This window comes from Ostrea edulis, chromosome 6 (genome assembly GCF_947568905.1).
Source record: "Ostrea edulis chromosome 6, xbOstEdul1.1, whole genome shotgun sequence".
In the NCBI taxonomy this organism is placed as follows: Eukaryota; Metazoa; Mollusca; class Bivalvia; order Ostreida; family Ostreidae; genus Ostrea; species Ostrea edulis.
Window position 1 is genome coordinate 85,261,099 of NC_079169.1, and position 21,981 is coordinate 85,283,079.

General features: G+C 36.1%; 2 protein-coding genes across 12 annotated transcripts in view; one reads left to right on the forward strand and one right to left on the reverse strand.

The window, feature by feature from the left end:
- The window catches only part of LOC125645629 (neural cell adhesion molecule L1-like), a 29,444-nt gene extending 24,603 nt beyond the window's left edge, over positions 1 to 4,841 (forward strand). For 10 of the 11 annotated variants that reach the window (XM_048871261.2, XM_056142443.1, XM_056142444.1 and 7 more), the window contains exon 14: positions 2,747 to 4,841. In XM_048871261.2, coding sequence (XP_048727218.2) covers positions 2,747 to 2,939 — 193 coding nt within the window. In that variant the 3' untranslated portion in view covers positions 2,940 to 4,841. The remainder of the gene's footprint in view (positions 1 to 2,746) is intronic. The other variant, XM_056142452.1, reaches the window with a different exon arrangement.
- Positions 4,842 to 9,778: 4,937 nt separating this feature from the next.
- On the reverse strand, positions 9,779 to 16,521 carry LOC130047431 (uncharacterized). The gene is made up of 3 exons (XM_056142453.1): positions 16,452 to 16,521; positions 12,036 to 13,092; positions 9,779 to 10,084 (listed from the first exon to the last, which is right to left on the reverse strand). The coding sequence occupies exons 1-3, from the start codon at positions 16,470 to 16,472 to the stop codon at positions 9,888 to 9,890; spliced, it is 1,275 nt and encodes a 424-aa protein (XP_055998428.1). The 5' UTR covers positions 16,473 to 16,521; the 3' UTR covers positions 9,779 to 9,887.
- Between the last annotated feature and the right edge of the window lie 5,460 nt (positions 16,522 to 21,981).

Here is a 21,981-nt window from a genome sequence, read left to right on the forward strand (position 1 = left end):
TTGAGGTTGGCTTGAGTACATCATATTATCATAGTTGGTTAAATACATAGATAATGTTTCGTTTAATGAACAAAAATCATTGAGACAATTTTATATGCCCGTCTAAGATGGGATGTGCTATAGTATGGCATTTGTTCCATCTGTTTGCCCTGTTAGCTATTTTGTGTCCGGCTCATAATGCAAGTACTCTGATTACTAGAATCATTAAACTTGGTCAGCTGATGCATCTTGGGTAGAAGGTGGTCACACTTCAAAGTTATGATAGGTCACTGTGACCTTTGATCAAGATGATATGGCCAAATTTGGCAAATCCCTGTCTGGCTCATAAATGGACAATTATTTAGCCTAGAATTGTCAAACTTGGTCAGGTAATGCATCTTAGGTAGAAGGTGTGTCACATTGTACATTAAGGTCACCGTGACCTTTAATTAAGGTGATAAGGCCATATACATGTGTGTCATAACCCTTTTTTTAGGATCATAAAGATTTGAATCCTTGAATCAACAAACTTTGTTAATTGGTGTTCATCTGTAGAAAAATGTGAATTGCAGCTTAAAATCAGTCTTACATGTAGGAGAGGAATGCAGGAACCCTATTCAAAAATTATTACATAATGGGCTTTTGCTTTTTACAACCCAAAATTGTGAAGCTATTCATACCATGTGAAAGAAATCTAAATACATGTAATAAAATGAAACATGTTTTGAAATGTGGTTATTTGAAACAATTCAAGAGATATACATGTATTGAGAAGCCAATTGTTGTACCAAGGTTAACATGATTTTGTCCCATATACACTCATCTCTGTATGATTAATAAACATCTGATGGTAGTATCATGTGTCTGGCAGTGCACTTTATTTAATATCAGATTTATGTGTAAATAACAAGAGTGTAAATAGGGTTTAAATAGTAAAATTTTCCGGAATTATTGACTACTTTTTTCTAAATCTCAAAATCAAATAAAGTTCTCAAAGGGTTTATTCCCTATTGTCTATGTGAATTTTTTTTTTTATGGAAATCAATAGATGAGGTAAGATTTCCATGCCCTTAACTTTTTACAAGAAACTCCACATGATTTGGACAATTATTTTTTGAGAGTCCCCTTTATTTCACTGAATATGAGAGAAAAAATTATCCTCAAATAATTTTTTCCATGCCATTGTCCTGCCTGTCCTTAAAAAAAAAAACTTTCCTTGTTTTTTAAAACCTCTCCAACACAATGAGTTCATTGTAGTATATTTTGTATGATTATGAATATTCAGGAATTGTAGAAGTTCACAAGGGTTACACATACAGCCAGAGGGTGGGTCATTATCACAAACGATTTCAGATGAAGTAGGTCATTTTGTGTATTCAGGAATAGGCATATAATTATACAATAATATCACAGACATAGATTGAAAACGAGACATTGTATATTATACAAAAGTGAAAGAAAAAGTAAACTGCTTTAACTGTTTTAAGTTGATGTTTAAGGTACATACCTAGATCAAGGATTGTCCATAAAAGGCCACATGGTTTATTTCCAGGTGGGGTGGGGGCTTTTAGCAGATAAATGGTGGTTTGTAGCAGTTAACTTATAAGATGGGAAATGCTTGAAAGAGGGCATAGTAGCATAGGATATTCTTCTTAGCTTTCCCGAGCCTTTGGCTCAAGTGAGCTTTCTTTATCAAAATTTTTTCGTTGTGTGTCGTCGTTGTAGACGGCGTAAACTTTTCAAATTTTCATCTTCTTCTCCAGAACCATTGGGCTAATTTCAACCAAACTTGACACAAAGCATCAAAAATAGAATGGGGTCATTTAAAAATCTTCTTCTCAAGAACCACTGGGCCAGAGGAGTTGAAATTTACATGAAAGCTTCCTGACATAGTGCAGATTCAAGTTTGTTAAAATCATGACTTCTGGAGGTAGGATGGGGCCACAATAGGGGATCAAAGTTTTACTTCCAAATATAGAGGGAAAATCTTTAAAAATCTTTTCAAGAAACACTGGGCCAGAAAAGCTGAGATTTACATGAAAGCTTCCTGACATAATGCACATTCACGTTTGTAAAAATCATGGCCCCCAGGGGTAGGTTCGGGCAACAATAGGGGCCAAAGTTTTACATGCGAAGATATAGAAAAAATCTTTAGATATGAGCTAAGGTGACTCAGGTGAGCGATGTGGCCCATGGGCCTCTTGTAGAATCATATGACCAAGGACATGTCATGATCATCAACCAAGATCATTTGGATTGAAGTTCACTGGGATTGAAGTAAAATATTATGGATTTGTAGAAGAGCAAAATATTGTTCAAAAAGTGTACTCCAGTATCAACTCTAGATGATATGAAACTTATACTTTGGTTGCTCTAAAGAAATGTATGTGTTGACCTGATTTTTAACTGTACATTTTATACCAAGCACTCTTGTGAACAGTTCATTATACAGAATTTACATGTATGTACAAATATTGATATGGGCATGTATTTGACAGATTGATAATTCTACATCTAATGAAATTACACGATACTTGTGCATGTATTCCTGCTGAATGTCATTTCCTAATCACAGCATTGATCACTGTTCGTTATCTTCACCTTTCATGGAATAAGTATTTAAGTATTTGTATTTACTTATTGCACCAAAGAAGTGACCACACTTTGTTAGAAAAAGGTCATTATTAAAAAATATTTTTAATTCTTGTTGGTGTAAACACACATGCTGGCAGTTTTGGGAATTCATTTTCTTTCACTCTTATTACAGGGATGATGACAGAAGTCCAAACTACCCAGTTTACGACTATGAAGATGAGAAACACATCGATGACGATGATGACAGTCTCGGAGAGTACGAGGGAGATCTGGAGCTGAACAAATTCAATGAAGATGGCTCCTTCATCGGATTGTACGCCAACAAAAAGGACAAAAAAACACCCAAGTCGGAGTCTGACGTGTAAACTCGAAAAACAGTATTAATACCTTATTGCCACTGAGAGAATGTTAACACCAGGGGAAAATACCAACTGAAAAAAGGCTTATTAATAATATTTTGTGTTGCATTATTCCTAATTGCGCTTCTTATGTATATGTCCAAGTACAGTTGTAGGTGTGAATTGTAGTGATTTTTTTTATGTGCATTTATGTTTTAATTGTATTTTAATCAAAGTTCCTCTTGAAAGAAATAGCATTCCATATATCACTTAAAATTTTAAAATTAGTAATGCATTATGAATATCAAAGCATGCTTTTCAGTTATCTTTCAATTATGAAACAATTGCTTTGCAGTTTTGCAAATTTATTTATCTTAAAGTAACATTCCATACACGCGTAGCTGTGGCATAGCCACTATTAAAGATTGTAACGATTTTAATGATTATAGACTCTTTTAAAGATTATGAAAATTGCAACAATTTTATAGATCGTTTGTATGTAAGGCGATCAATCATTTTGATTAGAGATTCAAGTGTGTACGTTTGGTTTGCTTCAGTTCAGCTTTGTTAATCGTTAGTGTAATAATTCCTCTAACATAAAGCATATGACATCATAGTTAGTAACCGTAGCATATCTATGTACTCTTGTTGGTCTAATGTGTTTAGTACACGTACTGTATACTAATCTTTCAATAATAGTTTACCGAAGTAGTCATTTCTTTCAACTGAATAATGCTTAAGATTTTTAAAAGACTTATTTTTTTGTCCTCAAAATAAAAACAAAAAATTGATAGGCAAGATGAAAAAGGAGAGAATTTGTGAGGATTTTTTGAGCCTGGTTGGTATATATGCCCTGCGTGTATTTTTGTGTACACGATTTGTGAAAGGTGATCAGCTGGGTTCATTGTCATCCATTATTGTTGAATTAATGCCATCACTCTGCGTTGTGCAATTGTTATACACTATAGTTTATATCTTGTTATATTTTTATACATGAAAATTGTGTATTTTTCATCAACTCAAGTCTCATGCTTTGTAGCAAGAGTGCCCTAGCCAGCGGACAAATGTTTGTGAGGGGGAGGCAAATGGAAGGGCAGACGACCACTGGACCGTGACCACTCACTCCTCCACCAGTGAGTCTTGCTGACTGGATGGCCGTTACGATCGTGTTTCTCTGCCTTTCCATTCCTCCGCCGAGGCATTTGGCCAGTTGTCTGGTTATGCCAGGCCAGCTACTGAGGGGGATCCCCGGTTGTCGTGACTGAAGTACCCTAACCAGTTCTTTTGCTGGTTTGCTAGGTCTGTCAGGCAACTGAGGAAACTGCATTGCTATGGCAACCTCTGGGGTTATTTCTTCATATTTTGCTGTAAATGTACCAAAAATCAGGGTGTTTCTAGGTGATTTCTTCACATAATAAGTAAAAAATTGAGTTGACTGGTGGATACGAGTTTATTTCTTAGTTGCCTACTTACTTTGAAGGAAAAATCACCAGTGTTGCCATGAATTCAGTTTTTGACTTGTTGAAAAGTGAAATATTTTTGTTGGAAGTTTTGTGAATTTCAAAGGTCTTTTAAGACTGTAAACTGAATTTCATACATTTTGTTTTAGAGTCCTTTTCTGTGTAACTTTCAGTGTACCGAGTACAAAAAATAATACTGGTGTTTAAAATATACTCCTTGATCTGGTCATTCACGATAATATTGGAAGCTATATTATTAAATTTTGTGTAACAGCATACCTGACATTTGAAATCTGTTTTAGACATTTTTAAAATTGTGCATACATGTAGTTCAAGAAAAGTTTCTGTTTTTATGTTGTTTTTTTAATAGTCAATAAAAATGACACTATTACTTTTAATTATGGTATTCCATTGTCAATATCCAATTCAATTAATTGCATTCCAGTCCTAATAAAGCTTAAAATATTCAGGTGTTGTTTTGCCTACTGTATATACTCTACACCTGCTTGTAGCAAGGATTTGTTATGAAATTTTGTTTGTTTTACATCACATTCAGGAATTTTCCCTTATATAGGGACATCACCAGCTGTAGGTGAAGTGTCGCAAATTTTGAACTATACACCGTGTTCAAAACAGAATTTGCTAACGTGAGAAATCTTGTGATGAGGATGCTACAGCTGACCTACAGTTTGTTTCAGTGACTCTGATTGGGCACTGCATTTTTCTTAACTTTAATTGATAAGTACAATACAAACCAAGTTTGCTTATATGACACCTACAGATTGCTTCTCCCAACTCCTTATCTGGATGCTGCATCAGATCTTGTGGTTCTTGATATGATTTTCTTTTATATTCCCATGTAAATTAAACTTTGAAGCCTTAGGTAAACCCAGGGGCTCATGGTTTCAACAAACCTAAATCATCATTATGTTAGGAAGCTTCTTATTAAAGTGTTGGATCTTCTGGTTTAATTGTTCTTAAGATTTTTTAAATCTCCCACCATATTTCCTAATTATCTCCCCTACGAAGAGGAAAGGCAGTGGAGTTGCATGAACCTGAATTCTCTAAACCTGAAAATGTTTAGTCGCAAGTGTTGTTGAAATTAGTCATGCTTGAATAAAAAGAGGAAAATATGCATTCAAGTTTACAAACAGATGGACAGACAGATGCCCAAAAAGAGTGGGAAAAAAACCCAACAATCCAAAACTCACTTGAGACTTCAGTTCAGTGGAACTAAATACTGTGGAATAATTTTAATTCGTGGGGGCCAATGTTCGTGGGTAAGCGATAGGATGTCACTAGGAGAGATAACTCTACTTGGTTTAAGAAAATGTTCAAAGACACGTAAATTCGTGGGTAAGAGAGTGACCCACGAACATCAATCTCCCACGAACAATGATGATTCCACAGTAATTTCTAAATATTCATCGACAACCATGCAATTTATGTTTTAAATGTAGAAAGAGTACAAAGGAATTGTTTAATTCAGTATAAAATCCATATAAACCTGCACTAGGGGCCTGCATCCTTGACCTGGCTGCCATTAATTTTACACTTTTGTTACACAGCACCTTGTTTACATCCAAAATGTTCAGGGAAAATAAAAGATTTCTTCAGACTTATAAAAGTTTTAACCTCGCTGTTAGGGCCCAAAGAGGACAAGGACCATGAAATTCACAATTTTCAAAAACCTTGCCCAAAAATGTTGGTCAAAGAAATTTTTGTGAAATATGAAGTATCTTAAGAAAATGTTCAAAAGTTTATAAATTATGACATCTGTCTCACAATGATGGACCCATCTCCACAAGTCAAGAGTTTTTGATTTGTTACGAGGTAACGAATCAATAACCCTTGACTCGTGAAGACTGATGCACCCCGAGAGGTTCAGATGACCTATCTATAAACCACTCAGAATTTTGAAAGTTAATTAGCCTTACCAATTAAGGCTTTTCAATATTAATGATGCTATTACATGAACATGAGCATTTTTAAAGATATTATTGCACCGAGACTTTCCATAATGTAATCTTGTGCCCATGGCAACAATTAAAATTCACCTGTGATGTCATTATATAGTTTAAGTGCTCTATTATCTATGAAGAAATGGCATCTTTACCAAGTCAAGGGTTATTGATTTGTTACCTCACACTAACATCTTCACAAGTCAAGGGTTATTGATTTGTTATCTCAAACAAACATCTTCACAAGTCAAGGGTTATTGATTTGTTACTTCACAAGTCAAGGGTTATTGATTTGTTACCTCACACTAACATCTTCACAAGTCAAGGGTTATTGATTTGTTACTTCACAAGTCAAGGGTTATTGATTTGGTACCTTACACAAACATCTTCACAAGTCAAGGGTTATTGATTTGTTACCTTAAACTAACATCTTCACAAGTCAAGGGTTATTGATTTGTTACCTCACACTAACATCTTCACAAGTCAAGGGTTATTGATTTGTTACCTCACACTAACATCTTCACAAGTTGAGGGTTATTGATTTGTTATTCCACAAGTCAAGGGTTATTGATTTGTTACTTCACAAGTCAAGGATTATTGATTTGTTACTTCACACTAACATCTTCACAAGTCAAGGGTTATATATTTGTTACCTTACACTAACATCTTCACAGGTCAAGGGTTATTGATTTGTTACTTCACAAGTCAAGGGTTATTGATTTGGTACCTTACACTAACATCTTCACAAGTCAAGGGTTATTGATTTGTTACCTTACACTAACATCTTCACAAGTCAAGGGTTATTGATTTGTTACCTTACACTAACATCTTCACAAGTCAAGGGTTATTGATTTGTTACCTCACACTAACATCTCCACAAGTCAAGGATTATTGATTTGTTACCTCACACTAACATCTTCACAAGTCGAGGGTTATTGATTTGTTACCTCACACTAACATCTTCACAAGTCAAGGGTTATTGATTTGTTACCTCACACTAACATCTTCACAAGTCAAGGATTATTGATCTGTTACCTCACACTAACATCTTCACAAGTCGAGGGTTATTGATTTGTTACCTCACACTAACATCTTCACAAGTCAAGGGTTATTGATTTGTTACTCCACAAGTCAAGGGTTATTGATTTGTTACCTCACACTAACATCTTCACAAGTCGAGGGTTATTGATTTGTTACCTCACACTAACATCTTCACAAGTCAAGGGTTATTGATTTGTTACACCACAAGTCAAGGGTTATTGATTTGTTACCTCACACTAACATCTTCACAAGTCAAGGGTTATTGATTTGTTACCTCACACTAACATCTTCACAAGTCAAGGATTATTGATTTGTTATCTCACACTAACATCTTCACAAGTCAAGGGTTATTGATTTGTTACCTTACACTAACATCTTCACAAGTCAAGGGTTGTTGATTTGTTACTTCCCAAGTCAAGGGTTATTGATTTGTTACCTCACACTAACATCTTCACAAGTCAAGGGTTATTGATTTTTGTTACATCAAACAAACATCTTCACAAGTCAAGGGTTATTGATTTGTTACCTCACACTAACAGCTTCACAAGTCAAGGGTTATTGATTTGTTACCTTACACGAACATCTTCACAAGTCAAGGGTTATTGATTTGTTACTTCACAAGTCAAGGGTTATTGATTTGTTACTTCACAAGTCAAGGGTTATTGATTTGTTATCTCACACTAACATCTTCACAAGTCAAGGGTTATTGATTCGTTACTTCACACCAACATCTTCACAAGTCGAGAGTTACTGACTTATTACCTCGCACTTAATAACCCTAGACTCATGAAGATAATGGATTGTAGCCGTCAGCCGGATTCGATTGCCGGTGGCCAGATAGCTCAATGTGTAGAGCACCTGACTTGAGGTTCAAGGGGGCCCGGGTTCGAATCCCAGTTTGGTCCGTTGCATTTTCTCCCTTCCTGTTACATTTGGTGCCGTAGACCAACCCCTGGAACTGACAGGTGAAAATGCCTGCCAGGGGATACAGATCCTGGTTTGATGTCTTCAGGTGTGAAGACATTTAAGGAGGGATGAGTGTAGCGGTTAGCCGGATTCGATCGCCGGTGGCCAGATAGCTCAGTGTGTACAGCACCTGACTAGAGATTCAGGGGGCCCGGGTTCGAATCCCAGTCTGGTGCGTTGCATTTTCTCCCTTCCTGTTACATTTTGGTCCCTCGATAATAGCTCTAAAACTTCATTGTTATTTCGGATTTCAAACATTTCGGTTGAGCATCACTGAAGAGACATTATTTGTCAAAATGCGCATCTGGTGTATCAAAATTGGTACCGTATAAGTTTTACATTATGACCCCTGGGTCGAGGCCTCTGCTGGTGGACTGTTAGTCCCCGAGGGTCTCTACAACCCAGTAGCCAAGTACTTCGTTACTAGCTTGAAAATACGGATGTATATTTAATTCCTGTTATAAAATTTAGAAATTCATTTCAAAATTAAGGATTATCTCCCTCATGCATAGCTCTTATCCTTAGACAAATTTGACTCCACTTTTTTAGGTACACTGTTTTTGGCTATAATAGCTCTAAAACTTCATTGTTATTTCGGATTTCAAACATTTCGGTTGAGCATCACTGAAGAGACATTATTTGTCGAAATGCGCATCTGGTGCATCAAAATTGGTACCGTATAAGTTTTACACTAGTATTATGCATAATCATGATATTTAGAAATGTACCAATAATTTCATAATTTATGAAAAGAATTCTCTAGTACGAGTAAATTATAGCTAACTTCAAACTGGGGGTGGATTTTAAGTAGGTCAATATCTTTGTTCCTCTCTATTCTTTAAAAGCAATGGACCTCGGCCCCTTTGGGACCTTGCCTCCATTACTTTAAGGAAATGAAGAGGTCCTTGGACATATGAAGGTTTTGCAGATCAGTTGCTTTCATTCTTTTCTCTTCCTTCTCTGGAGAAATAAGTTGACATGGTTTTTCTGAAAATTTACATTTTGAATTAAAGCTATCATTAGTAAATGTCTGTCAAGTCATTAGTTATTAGGGGTGGGTTCTGCAAAAGACATGTCTATGATGAGATGACCGGTACATCCAATTACAGATAATGATTTTTGGGCGCACTATCTACTAAAAGGACTGGTCTGCTACTAAATTTTATTAATTTGATAGTGGCATCATCTATAACAGTCTACTACAGCATCAGACCAATGGCAATGAAGATGGAACCCCCCCCCCCCCCCCAACCCCCCAAAGTACAATAATTACCTTTGGATCCACACATGGGATTAATATGATTAGGCAAGTTCCACATACATATGTCCATAAATAAATTCCTATATACATGTACATGTATATGTAAATTAACATGTCTGAATATATTTGAACTCCCGAATTCTACAACCAAATCAATCTGGAAAATAAACTATTGAGTGCATCTTTTTCTACTTTTATTGTATATAAAAATGCCCTTATCAAAACTGTACAGATCCACAGTTTAATTTCCCGATACATGAAAGCACACAGAGTACATCGGAGAACTTCAACCATTACAACCATTAACATGTGGTCCATCGCCACTTTCCACCATGTCCATATTTCTGGCCGCTTCGTTGGCAGCACATTCATCCATCTCCTCTGCTTCTTGTTCCAATGCCGTCTGCTCATCATCATACTTCTGCATCAGAGCTGCTATCAGACGACACTTACCAGCACCACAGTCACAAGGAAGAGGGTGGTCTGCAAAAATTGATAAATCACTTATAGCACCCTAATCATACTCAGCCCTGGAGTCACTGTTACTGTACTGCGGTATTAAAAGTAATCATGTGAATTGAAATTTTATTTGTAAACAATATCAACAACATGCTAACACCTTATGCAAGCTTGAATCACAACACAAAACCTAGTGTACAATTCTAAGGTCTTGCTAAATTTAATATCTATTTATACACGTAAGTATCAAAAAATATATGAAAAGACATGTAATATAACTTAGGCCAAAAATTATTTTTGAGAAAGTGGACATTCTAATCAAATGACACACTATATGGTTATCTAGACCTCCTGATCATGGGACTTACTTAATTTCGCACAAACTGATAAATCAGAATTGACTTTTGTTGACACAAATCCTTTGAATATAAATATTTTTGTAATAAAAAGAAAAACAAGAGGCCCATGGGCCACATCGCTCACCTGAGTCACCTTGGCCCATATCTGAAGACTTTCCATATATATTTGCATGTAAAACCTTAGTCCCTATTATGGCCCAAACTACCCTTTGCAAACTTGAATCTACACTATGTCAGAAAGCTTTCATGTAAATGTCAACTTCTTTGGCCCAATGGTTCTTGAGAAGAAGATTTTTAAAGCTTTTTCCTATATTTGTATGTAAAACTTTGACCCCCCCCCCCCCACTTGTGGCCCCATCCTACCCCCCGGGGGCCATGATTTGAACAAACTTGAATCTGCACTATGTCAGAAAGTTTTCTTGTAAATATCAGCTTTTCTGACTCAGTGGTTATTGAGAAAAAGATTTTTCCTATATATTTGTATGTAAAACATTGATCCCCCCTTGTGGCCCCATCCTACCCCCGGGGGCCATGATTTGAACAAACTTGAATCTGCACTATGTCAGAAAGTTTTCATGTAAAAATCAGCTTTTCTGGCTCAGTAGTTCTTGAGAAGAAGATTTTTCCTATATATTTGTATGTAAAACTTTGATCCCCTATTGTGGCCCCATCCTACCCCCGGAGCCCATGATTTGAACAAACTTGAATCTGCACTATGTCAGGAAGCGTTCATGTAAATCTCAGCTTTTCTGGCTTAGTGGTTCTTGAGAAGAAGATTTTTAAAGTTTTTCCCTATATATTTGTATGTAAAACTTTGATCCCCCCTTGTGGCCCCATCCTACCCCCGGGGGCCATGCTTTGAACAAACTTGAATCTGCACTATGTCAGAAAGTTTTCATGTAAAAATCAGCTTTTCTGGCTCAGTGGTTCTTGAGAAAAAGATTTTAACTATATATTTGTATGTAAAACTTTGATCCCCCCTTGTGGACCCTGGCATCCAACCCTTCGGTTCAGGTGAGCTAAAAATATTAGAAACCATACCAGGATTTGAAACTGAAGCCATCTAATAAGCAACTTCCGAGATATCAGCTCTTCTGTGATAGAGGTATACGTTCAGATGTATACTATAGACTAGCTATGTTAATATGGATAAAAGTAATGAAAGTGTAAATTTTGTTTATATCACCCATTGGTATACATTAAACTGACCATATCAAGAATAATATTAAATAAATATGAAATTATTTTTATTTTCTCTTCTGCACAAGTGATTATTTTAATCAAAGAAAAATGGTGATTATCGATTTTTGTTTGAGCTATTTCATTATGAAATACTAATAAACTTACTAATATTGTGTGTCCCTGCAGTTTGGGTAGTTGCATGATGTCTGATAATCAGCCTTTAGGCAATATATGAAGGCAGCGATAAGCATTTGTACCCACCGCGTGTGGACGATAGTATGTTTTGCGTCTCACTGTGCGTAAGAGTTCCACAAAGGGAAAGAACTCTTGGGCAACTCAGATATTGCATATTACTTATATATGCTTTATCAATAAAGCTATCTTGCACAAGCAGTTATCTGACCGCCTTATCACTGATTCATAGGCATAATTACCTGACACATCCTCCTCCTCCTCCTCCTCATCTGACTCCTCAGATCCAGACAGATCCTCGCTCATTTCTATAGAGATGTTGTACAATCGAGGATTAGCCCCATCTTGTGACAAATCAAGTTTACACGACAGCGTCTCTTCTTCATCCACTCCAGCTGAAACTGGTATGAAAACAAGTGTCTGCTTCCAGTGGGTAGCCTCCACCATTGGAGAGGTTGACAAGGTCACCAGGTGAACTCTGGGATTCTCTTCCCCTGGTACTCTTGGAGGTAATGACACTGTAGGAGCACCAAAATAAACATCAAACCATGCTGCAAAAGCATGTACAAGTCCAGACTTGGTCATTTTGAAGGTAAAGGTGTTTTGAACATTTTTCAAGTCTTCAACTTTGGTAGTGAGTAAATCAAATTCACGCACAATTTCCGGGTCTGACATACACTGCTTTGGTTCAATACACTCAATAACTGGTTGCTGAAGTGTAGAAATCATGGAAACAGTTTGCACAGGAGAAAAATCAAAACCATACAGTTTCTCCCAAAACCTGAAGTTTTCTGTGACATACTTAGACATGTTCACGGGAGTCAGATACAAAGTAGCATGTGATGGTATCATCATCCCCGTGTCTGACAACCACTTATCCCGGGCAAACAACACGGAGTCAAGCATGGACTCGTGAAGCAAGTAGAAGCCCATCCACTCTGACACAATGATATCCACTTTGTCCTTTGGAAGTTCAACTTCTTCTATCCTTCCCTTGATAACCTGAATTTTGTCTTCCATTTTATTACATTTCACGATTTGGCTGCACAGATCAGCCATGTTGCTGGCTTCAACTGCGTAGACAACTGAAGCACCAGCTGAGGCACAAAACAGGGATAGAATGCCAGTACCAGCACCCACGTCCAGGACTACTTTGTCTTGAAATAGAAATTGATTCTTTTCAATAAATTCTTTGTATGCCAGTGTCCTAGGCTTGTCTTTCAGCATGAGAGTGTGGACCGAGAGGTTATCATAGCTTGAGAAGTAATCCGTACTGTTTTCTGTTGCCATGTCAACCAGCTGAAATGTTAACAGCAATATATTAGCTCTAAACATATCATCAGAGGTGAAGAGGACTAAATAAGTAATTATGATATACTAGACTGCAGTTAGACGTTTCCTAATTCAAAACATACATTTGTGGCATTATTTTGCTATATTAACATACCAAAACAAAATTGCTTCAATTTCCAATGAAGTGTTTAGAAGGTCAAAGGTCATAATGTTAGACATTGTTTTCAAACGGGGAGACACTGATCAGATAAAAACATACCATTGGTGTGTGACAATATACCAGAAGCTTAGTTCTTTATGTTTGTGCGACAATATACCAGAAGCTTAGTTCTTTATTTTTGTGCGACAATATACCAGAAGCTTAGTTCTTTATGTTTGTGTGACAATATACCAGAAGCTTAGTTCTTTATGTTTGTGCGACAATATACCAGAAGCTTAGTTCTTTATGTTTGTGCGACAATATACCAGAAGCTTAGTTCTTTATGTTTGTGCGACAATATACCAGAAGCTTAGTTCTTTATGTTTGTGATAAAAAATCGACCACAACTGGATTAGCTACATGTAAGCCCAATGGTCATCTCACTGAATCTGCATCCTAATGAAAATTCCTAAATCTTCACCCAACTGACTATCTCAAATGAACATTCAAAAGATACAAACATGCTCCTTCAGAATGATGACAACATAAATTCTCAGCCATCAGTTTAACACATGCATCAGGAATTCAATTGCAGGGTGTTTGTAGGTCACTGGGTCACATTGTCATGGTGTAAGACAGTTTGTTAGTGTCATCTTTTAAAATTGCATGTTCATCTCAAATGTATGTACACAAATAACTTTTTTATAACTTTCACTGGACTGTGATTTTGGCATTGTCGCTAGCCACGGTTACCGAGTCTGGTAGTACCTACCCTACCTAAAATTGACGTAGTGTAAATGGAGACAATAGGCGTGGCTTGTGACAATGTGAATTGGCTGGTAGGTGATCACATCTACTGAGAAGCCCTTTAAGCTTCACAGGATCTGATTATGTGACCACCCCTCTTCATATTTCAGTGAAGTTTTTAAAATGGCTATTTATTTCTTAATTAGATTATCAAAATGTCATAAATTGGGATTTAATGTGCGACAAGTATCAATGCATGTAAATTCTTTCAGAATAAAAATATGGAAAGTTCTTCATCATCTAATTTTTATTAGAATGTGAGCAAAACGGACAAGAAATAATCCAACGTTAATACACTGTGACCTAAAATAATCAGCTGATAATAATATCAAAAAAACGTTCTCGGAATTCCAGATGAATGTCACAATGTGATCCCAGCATTTAAAATATTCTAAACAGGTTGGGAACACTTCCCCTTTAGTGAGATCTTCTCACTAAAACGCGATTATCCCTCTTTAGCGAGAAATGATAAACATTACCATAAACAGGTGTTTTCAGTGTCTTTATTGAAAATAATGGCAAATTCCGTGCAATGCTGAATAAGTGCGGCATACACTCAGCATGACATGAATTGTTTTTATAAAATTTACAACACAGGCAAGTAATTTCCATTAGCCATAACTCATTCAATTCTCCTTCAATATGAACGACACTTTGGATATATGTATTTACAGGCATGAACTATCATCCTAGAGGTGTTTTTTGATAATACATTGGTGTTTTCGGTACTTTTATTGGTGTTTTCGGGGATTACCTGGTGTTTACGGTGTTTCCGGTAATTGCATGGACCGCATCCTAAGTGTTTTTGTTTTGACTATAATTAATATATTTGCAGAAGTATCAGACATTTTTCACTTTTTCTTCTTTTCACGTGAAACACAAAGAGATGTACTCCACGGGTGTTTTTCTCGGTTGTATGGGATATATTTACTCTAGCTATAGAGGGATATTAAATCGCATTTTTGCGAGAATATCTCGCTTAAGGGGAAGTATTCCCAACCTGCTAAATAGTTACAAATAAAGCGCTAAATAACAACCGAAACATCTCTCTACAAAAATAAAGATTGTGTGATTTTTTAGCTACACTTGCAACTTATTAAAACACTTTCTATACTACAGCTATCGGGGGAACTCGTATCTCAGTACATTTACAATATTACATTGTAATCGGTTAAGAAAACAAAACTAACATAACATCAGTGATATATATTTAAAACATGCCTGTGAGGATCTTGCTGCTAGAGCCAGAAAAGCTTACTTTGCCTTGAAGAGTAAACTACCTTTTGGCTCTGATCTCTCACCAAACTTGTGGTTAAAACTATATGAATCAATTATTGTCCCAATTTTAACATACTCCTCAGAAATTTGGATCTCTGACTTTAATGAAAACCCCAATAATTTTGATAAAACTCCTTTTGAAAAAATTCAGAATTTTATCTTGAAAAACATCTTAGGTGTACATAATAAAGCATCAAACTTGGCAACAAAAATGGAATTAGGTGTTCTCCCTATTCATGCCAAAATATACCAGCTTGCTATTAAATACTATTCTAGATTGGAAAATTTAGCAAAATCTAATGATAATCACAATGTTTTACTAAGGAATGCTTACTTGGAAGATGTACACTTGGCTAGTGAAAATAAAAAATGCTGGCAAACTTGTATAAAATCAATACAAAAGATGTTAAATGTTAACGTTGACACTGAATGTAAAATGTTTATTCCTAAACTTAAAAAATTCTTTGAAAATAAATTCTTTTCTGAACTTCAACATATTAACAACACTCAAAGTGGTAAGCTCTCATTTTATAGTACATTATTCAACCATGATGTTATGAAACTAGAAATCCAACCATATTTATGTCTTCCACTTCCTAAGAATTTAGTTTCTTATCTTACCAAATTAAGAATAAGTGCACATAAGTTGTATGTAGAAACAGGTCGATATTGTAATCCGGTCATTCCTAGAGAAAATAGATTTTGTTTTCATTGTCAAACTATTGTTGAAGATGAAAAACATTTTTTACTTGATTGTCCTGTGTATGAACATATTAGAAAAATGCATTCAAAACTACTAGATATTAATACCTTATTTTGTTTACTAAATCCACATAACCTTGTATCTACAAAACAAACCTGTCTATACATCAGAGACTGTTTTAATGTTAGAAATAAGTTTTCAACAGTTTGATATTTTGTAATGTATCAATATATATGTGTATCTATGTATGGCTAACAACACATTCTTATATAATGTGCTTTAGTGCCAATAAAGAATTGAATTGAATTGAATTGAATATATTGAAATGGACACTTTTTACGACATATCATAGTTATCCGATACTGGTTCTCGATATTTCAAGTAAACTATGTCGTTTTAATGATATACACACGAAGTACAGTCATGAAAAAACACTACCTGTGGATTTTTTGTTGACATAAAAAACAAGATGAGAAAATCAACACGTGCTTCCGGTTTACGAATTATAAAATTGAAACCAAAGTGACATTTTTCCGGATTGATATATGTAAGAAAAACAATCATCAAACCAACATAACCTTCGAATAGTTGAATCTCTGATATCAGGATTTTGCAGAGGATTGTCAAGCCAGTGTGACATACAGAAGTAAACATCTGAAGTGATTGAAATGATGAACGTTTTGCACTCAAAATATATGCTAGCTATATTCTATATAGATACTATAACTTATGTAAAACAGGAACCCGTGATTAGGACTGACGTTTATGCTAATACGTCTACATTTTACACACGCATATTTTAGAATTTTTGGTCATGTTATCAAAGTTTTATTGGGTGCAAAGTAGGTTTCATATTTGTAATTGATTTATACCAGTGTTGCTTAGCTAAAAACATCTTTTAATACGGAGGTATAAAATTTTGTCCATATGTATCAAGAGATATGCATATATACAAAATTACAAGGTACAGCGGGACAGTCTATTGTTATTTTTCTTCATTGTAATGAACAAATTAAACGTAAAAGTTTTGCGTTATGACGTGTAATTTTCGCGTTATAATGCGAAAGTTATGCGTTAATTCGCGAAAGTTATGCGTTATATACGCGAATTTTTTTTTCTCAGCTATGAAAATGAGCTCAATGGGTTTTCGTAATTGCTTTACATACATGTATATATAAATTTTTTGTAAAAAAAATATATATAAAATACACGACGAGTCAGTTTCAATCGGATAAAGTTAATTGATTAGAACGGGTAAAAAGGTGAGAAATAAATTGCTGAACATACTAAATACGTGAAAATTGAATATTGTATTACCTACCCTACCTATCCTCTTCGTGCCCGGTGGCACATAAGGCTGATACCAGACCCCTCCATTTGTTTCTGTCCATAGCTATCTTTTCTACTTCCTTCCAGGTTTTCCCCATCTTCTTTATATCACTTTCTATAGTCCTTCTCCATGTCTCTCTAGGTCTTCCTCTGCTTCTCTTTCCTTCTGCTGGAGTCCATTTAAGTGCTGTTTTTGTAATGGATTCGTTTCCTTTTCTGATGACATGACCAAGCCATCTAAACTATAAATCTATATTGTATTGCACTATCGAAAACCGGTGACGCCAGGATTTATAAAGTAATGGACGCGCACCGACTTCCTTACCTGAAAAGGCGTATAATTTGCTGGATCAGGGTGGTCTTCTGTTGGTACCTGCCCCCCCCCCCCCCCCACCCCCAACGAAATGTTTTGAACAGATGTAAGTCCATCTCGTTACTTTTTCAACATTAAAACTATCTCTCCCACACGCACAGACCTATCGCTGACATTTCTCCAAACTACGCTTCGGTTTTGGAAATGGAATCCAAAAAAAAAAACATCCTTCCTATGACCCCTATCATAGTATCTACTGTCACTATTGCATACTCCATAGCAGCAATGCCTAATACATATAGCACCATCAATCTCTCATTGTCCGCCAAATAAATAAATATTAAAAGATGAAGAAGGGGGGTGGGGATTCCGTGTAACCTAGCGGATGTGATTTGTGATACATTAAATAGGTAATGATACGAAATTATAAGGTACAAATATGATAAAAATTAGTCATCATTCTCAGTTTAGACCAGCAATTAATGCGACTGGTTAAGATTTGTGGGAAGATTCGGATAACTTCAGCTGCGTCTCTCTTACAGGGTGTCTCAGTCAACAATAATATTTTCTGTCTCAAGTAAGTTTAATTAACTGCTGGTTCACCTAAAATTAACAAAGTACAATAGCTTCATTGGTTACGAATATTTGCCAGTATCAATTTTTTTTTCAAATTTTCTTGAAAAATGTAGGAAAAAAGTTTTTAGAAAATCTTATTGGGTAATTCTAATATAATATACTCTACCCGTGGGTAGTGTTTTGTACTTACTCATGCCTATCGCTTCTTTTGGGGCATAGGCTGCCCACAAGATATCTCCAGGCTCCTCTATACTGTGTCTTTCCTATTCTTTTGGTGTCGGTCTCCAGGTCTTTCCGCCAGGTGTTTCTTGGCCTACCCCTCCTGCACTTTCCTTGGGAGTTCCAGGATAGTGCTTGCTTTGTGATCTGTTCATTATCTCCTCTTCTATTGATTGATTGTATAAAGTTCCACTCGAGAATATTTCACTCATATGGAGACGTCACCCTTGCCGGTGAAGTGCTGCAAAATTTAGGCCTAAGATCGGTGTCTAAATAGTCTTTGAGCAGGGAGGGATCTTTATCGTGCCACACCTGCTGTGACACGGGACCTCGGTTTTTGTGGTCTAATCCGAAGAACTGCCCCATTTAGTTGCCTCTTACAACAAGCAAGGGATACTCAGGACCTATTCTAACCCGGATCCCCACGGGATATCTCCGCCTTCGACTGGAGCTTGGTTTGTTCTCTGCTACAGTTCGGCGTTGTTGATTTTGTCAGACCATCTGATCTGAAGGACTCGTCTCAGACATCTGGATCCTGTTGGTTGTTGTAACAGTTGTCCCCCGTTGTTTCTGATCCATACAAGAGCACTGCCGTAATATTGCTGTGGTTCAGTCTTATATGTGATTCCCTCATCTTCGCTAGCTAAGGGGTTAAGATCCGCTCCGCTTCTCTACAGAGAAGTGGAGCGGATCGTAAACCCTTGGCTAGCAAAGTTGCGATTCCCTTGGCCTTCCAGATATGATATATCCGAGTTGCAGGAATGCTGCTCCGACCTTTCCAATTCTAGCTTTGTGAACTTCAACCGCTCAAATTTACATCACTGGAAAACCGAAAATATGCAAACTACCGTAGTGCAAATATTATGAACTATTAGATTTTTATCCGCCAAAGTAGGATGTACTATATGTGCAAATATTTAAATTAAATGATAATTAATCACATGAAAATGAAAGATGTGGTGTTTGCCTAGTTACGGCTCAGGAAATGTCACAAGATGCAAGGGATCTTCACCCATAACAACCACGGTGGCGAATCAAGTGACTTTGACATGATCATTTACACGGAAAGATGGCGACGATAGTCAACACAAGGGGAAATTCAAACGAGTTTTATCAATAACGAATTGTCAATCATCATATATATCAACATTTGAATAATTTTATCAGGAACAGTTCTATACTAAAATGATTGTTCTACGTATGACAGAAGCAGAGAACACGGACACAATATTTTGGCGGTCCAAAAGTTTTTGACTGAAAACAAAAAACTGTGTCAGTGTTCTCTGCTTCTATGGCAGGAAGAACTACTATTTTAATAGACTGTTTCTGAGAATATTCTTGAAATGTTGATATAAGCTATGTGACAATTCGTTATTGATAAAGGTGTTATTTACTCGTTTGAATTTTTCCTTGCATTGACTTTTCACCATTTTCCGGGTAATTGATCATGTCAAAGTCACGTGATTCGCTACCATGGCAAGTTGAGCTAAAAGCAACAACAGAAATTCTGCTGTTTAATCTCCGACATTTAGCATCCACATACTCGTCATTCATAGATCCCCATTAGAGAAAAAACCTTCATGTCTAAATCTGTAATAATGAAATTACTTGTACACAATAAACAAGGAACAAATTCTTTTTTGCGTTTCTTTATTAAAGAACAAAACAAGTGATTGTGAAACACAAAACCCCTGGTGGATACAAATTCCACTCCCCATGAATAAAATATTAAAATCAAAGTGTATGAACAGCAAATCTCTTAAGAGGCCCACAGGCCTTATCGGACACCCGAGTATTAGTTAAAAGTACATGTATCATTAGCCTCAAGGGCTATGAAATCCATAATAATTTTCCTATTTTTGCATTTCCGAGCTAAATTCTAATATTCAGCAGCTGCCTGGCAGTAAAAAACAAGATGTGTTCTTAAAACACAGATGCCCACAAAAGTGCCCAAACTGATGAAAAAATGTACAAAAAAATGTACATCATATGACATTATGACTATTTTGCACCGCTGTACAGTCAGAACTCTGAGGTTGCGAAATTCACAATTTTTGTTTCTTCCTTTCTGCTTTTCCTATGTTATAAAGTATTGGGAAAATTAAAAGAAGTCTTTCAAATGATAAAGACATTTAATCACTATGACCATCTGGCCGCACCTTGGTACAAAAACCCTTGCCCTTAAGATCATGAAATTAATAATTTTGGTAAAGGGCTACCCACTCCTTCTAAATATCCATTTTGGTAGAAGCTTTCCTACTCTACATATATTCAGTTTTTCTTACAGATGTGTGGTTGTGGAAAAGATTTTTGAAAACTGGTCAATCTTTTAATAGTTTTTGTCCCAAACCTTAGGCCCCGTGAGTGCAGGAATCTTGAAATTTATAACTTAGGACCCCCTTGTGCCAAAGATGCTTCAGTAGAAATTTGAAAAGAATTAGAAGGGCAGTTATCAAGAAGTAAAAATGTTCAATTGCTAAACAAATGACTGACGAGTGCAGACCAACAGCAAAAGGTGACTCAGGTGACCTTAAATTACAAGGAAAGGGTTTTTCCCCCCTTGGATCAACAGTGACAAGAGTGCTCTCCTACACTTAATGATGTTATGTTTTAAACCTCTATCTTATCATTATACCCTGCAATAATCAAATAAAGCAGAGCAGCTAGGACACCTCTCTCAACATGGCATTACATGCACCTGAGTGATACTAGCAAAACAAAAACAAACAAGATGTGTTTGTGAAACACAAATGCCCCTGATAATGGCCAATTCCAAAGATGGCCAATGTCACAAGGACAAATATCTTGGTACCAGTAGAAAGATCTTGTCACAAGAAATGTTCATGTGCAATATGAAAGCTCTAATATTTATCATTTAGAAGTTATGACCAATGTCAACTCCAAGGTCAAGGTCACAGGGTCAAAAATGTTGGTACCCACTGAAAGGTCTTGTCACAAGGAATATTCATGTCAAATATCAAAGCTCTAACATTTACTGTTCAAAGTTATTAGCAAGGTTAAAGTTTTCAAAAAGTAGGTCAAACTCCAAGGTCAAGGTCACAATGTCAAAAATGTTGGTACCCATTGAAAGGTCTTGTCACAAGGAATACTTATGTAAAATATCACTTACTGTTCAAAAGTTATTAGCAAGGTTAAAGTTTCAGACAGAATCACAGACAGGACAAAAACAATATGCCCCCCGATATTCGGGGCATAAAAACAAACAAGATGCCCACAGACCTTATTGGTCACCTGAGTATTAGTTAAAAGTATTACTAGCCTCAAGAACTATGAGATCTATACCAGTAATAATTTTCCTGTTCTGCATATGTAAGGTACATATGTAAATTCTAATATTTAACAGGACAAAACAAGATGTGCTCTTCAAAAAAAAAAACCCCACACAAATGGCCCTGTAGTGCCCATACTGACGAGAGATTTTACATAAGATTATGTCATATAAAACAACGACTTTTTGGATCCACCCTGCAGTTGAAAAATTCACAATCTTGATACATTTAATGTACATCC

Coding starts and splice junctions, on each gene's coding strand:
- LOC130047431 (XM_056142453.1), bottom strand. CDS start 16,472: ATGTCAACAAAAAATCCACAG. Junction 13,093..16,451: donor TGTCAACAAAAAATCCACAG/GTAGTGTTTTTT, acceptor TTAACATTTCAG/CTGGTTGACATGGCAACAGA. Junction 10,085..12,035: donor GGAGGAGGAGGATGTGTCAG/GTAATTATGCCT, acceptor CAATTTTTGCAG/ACCACCCTCTTCCTTGTGAC.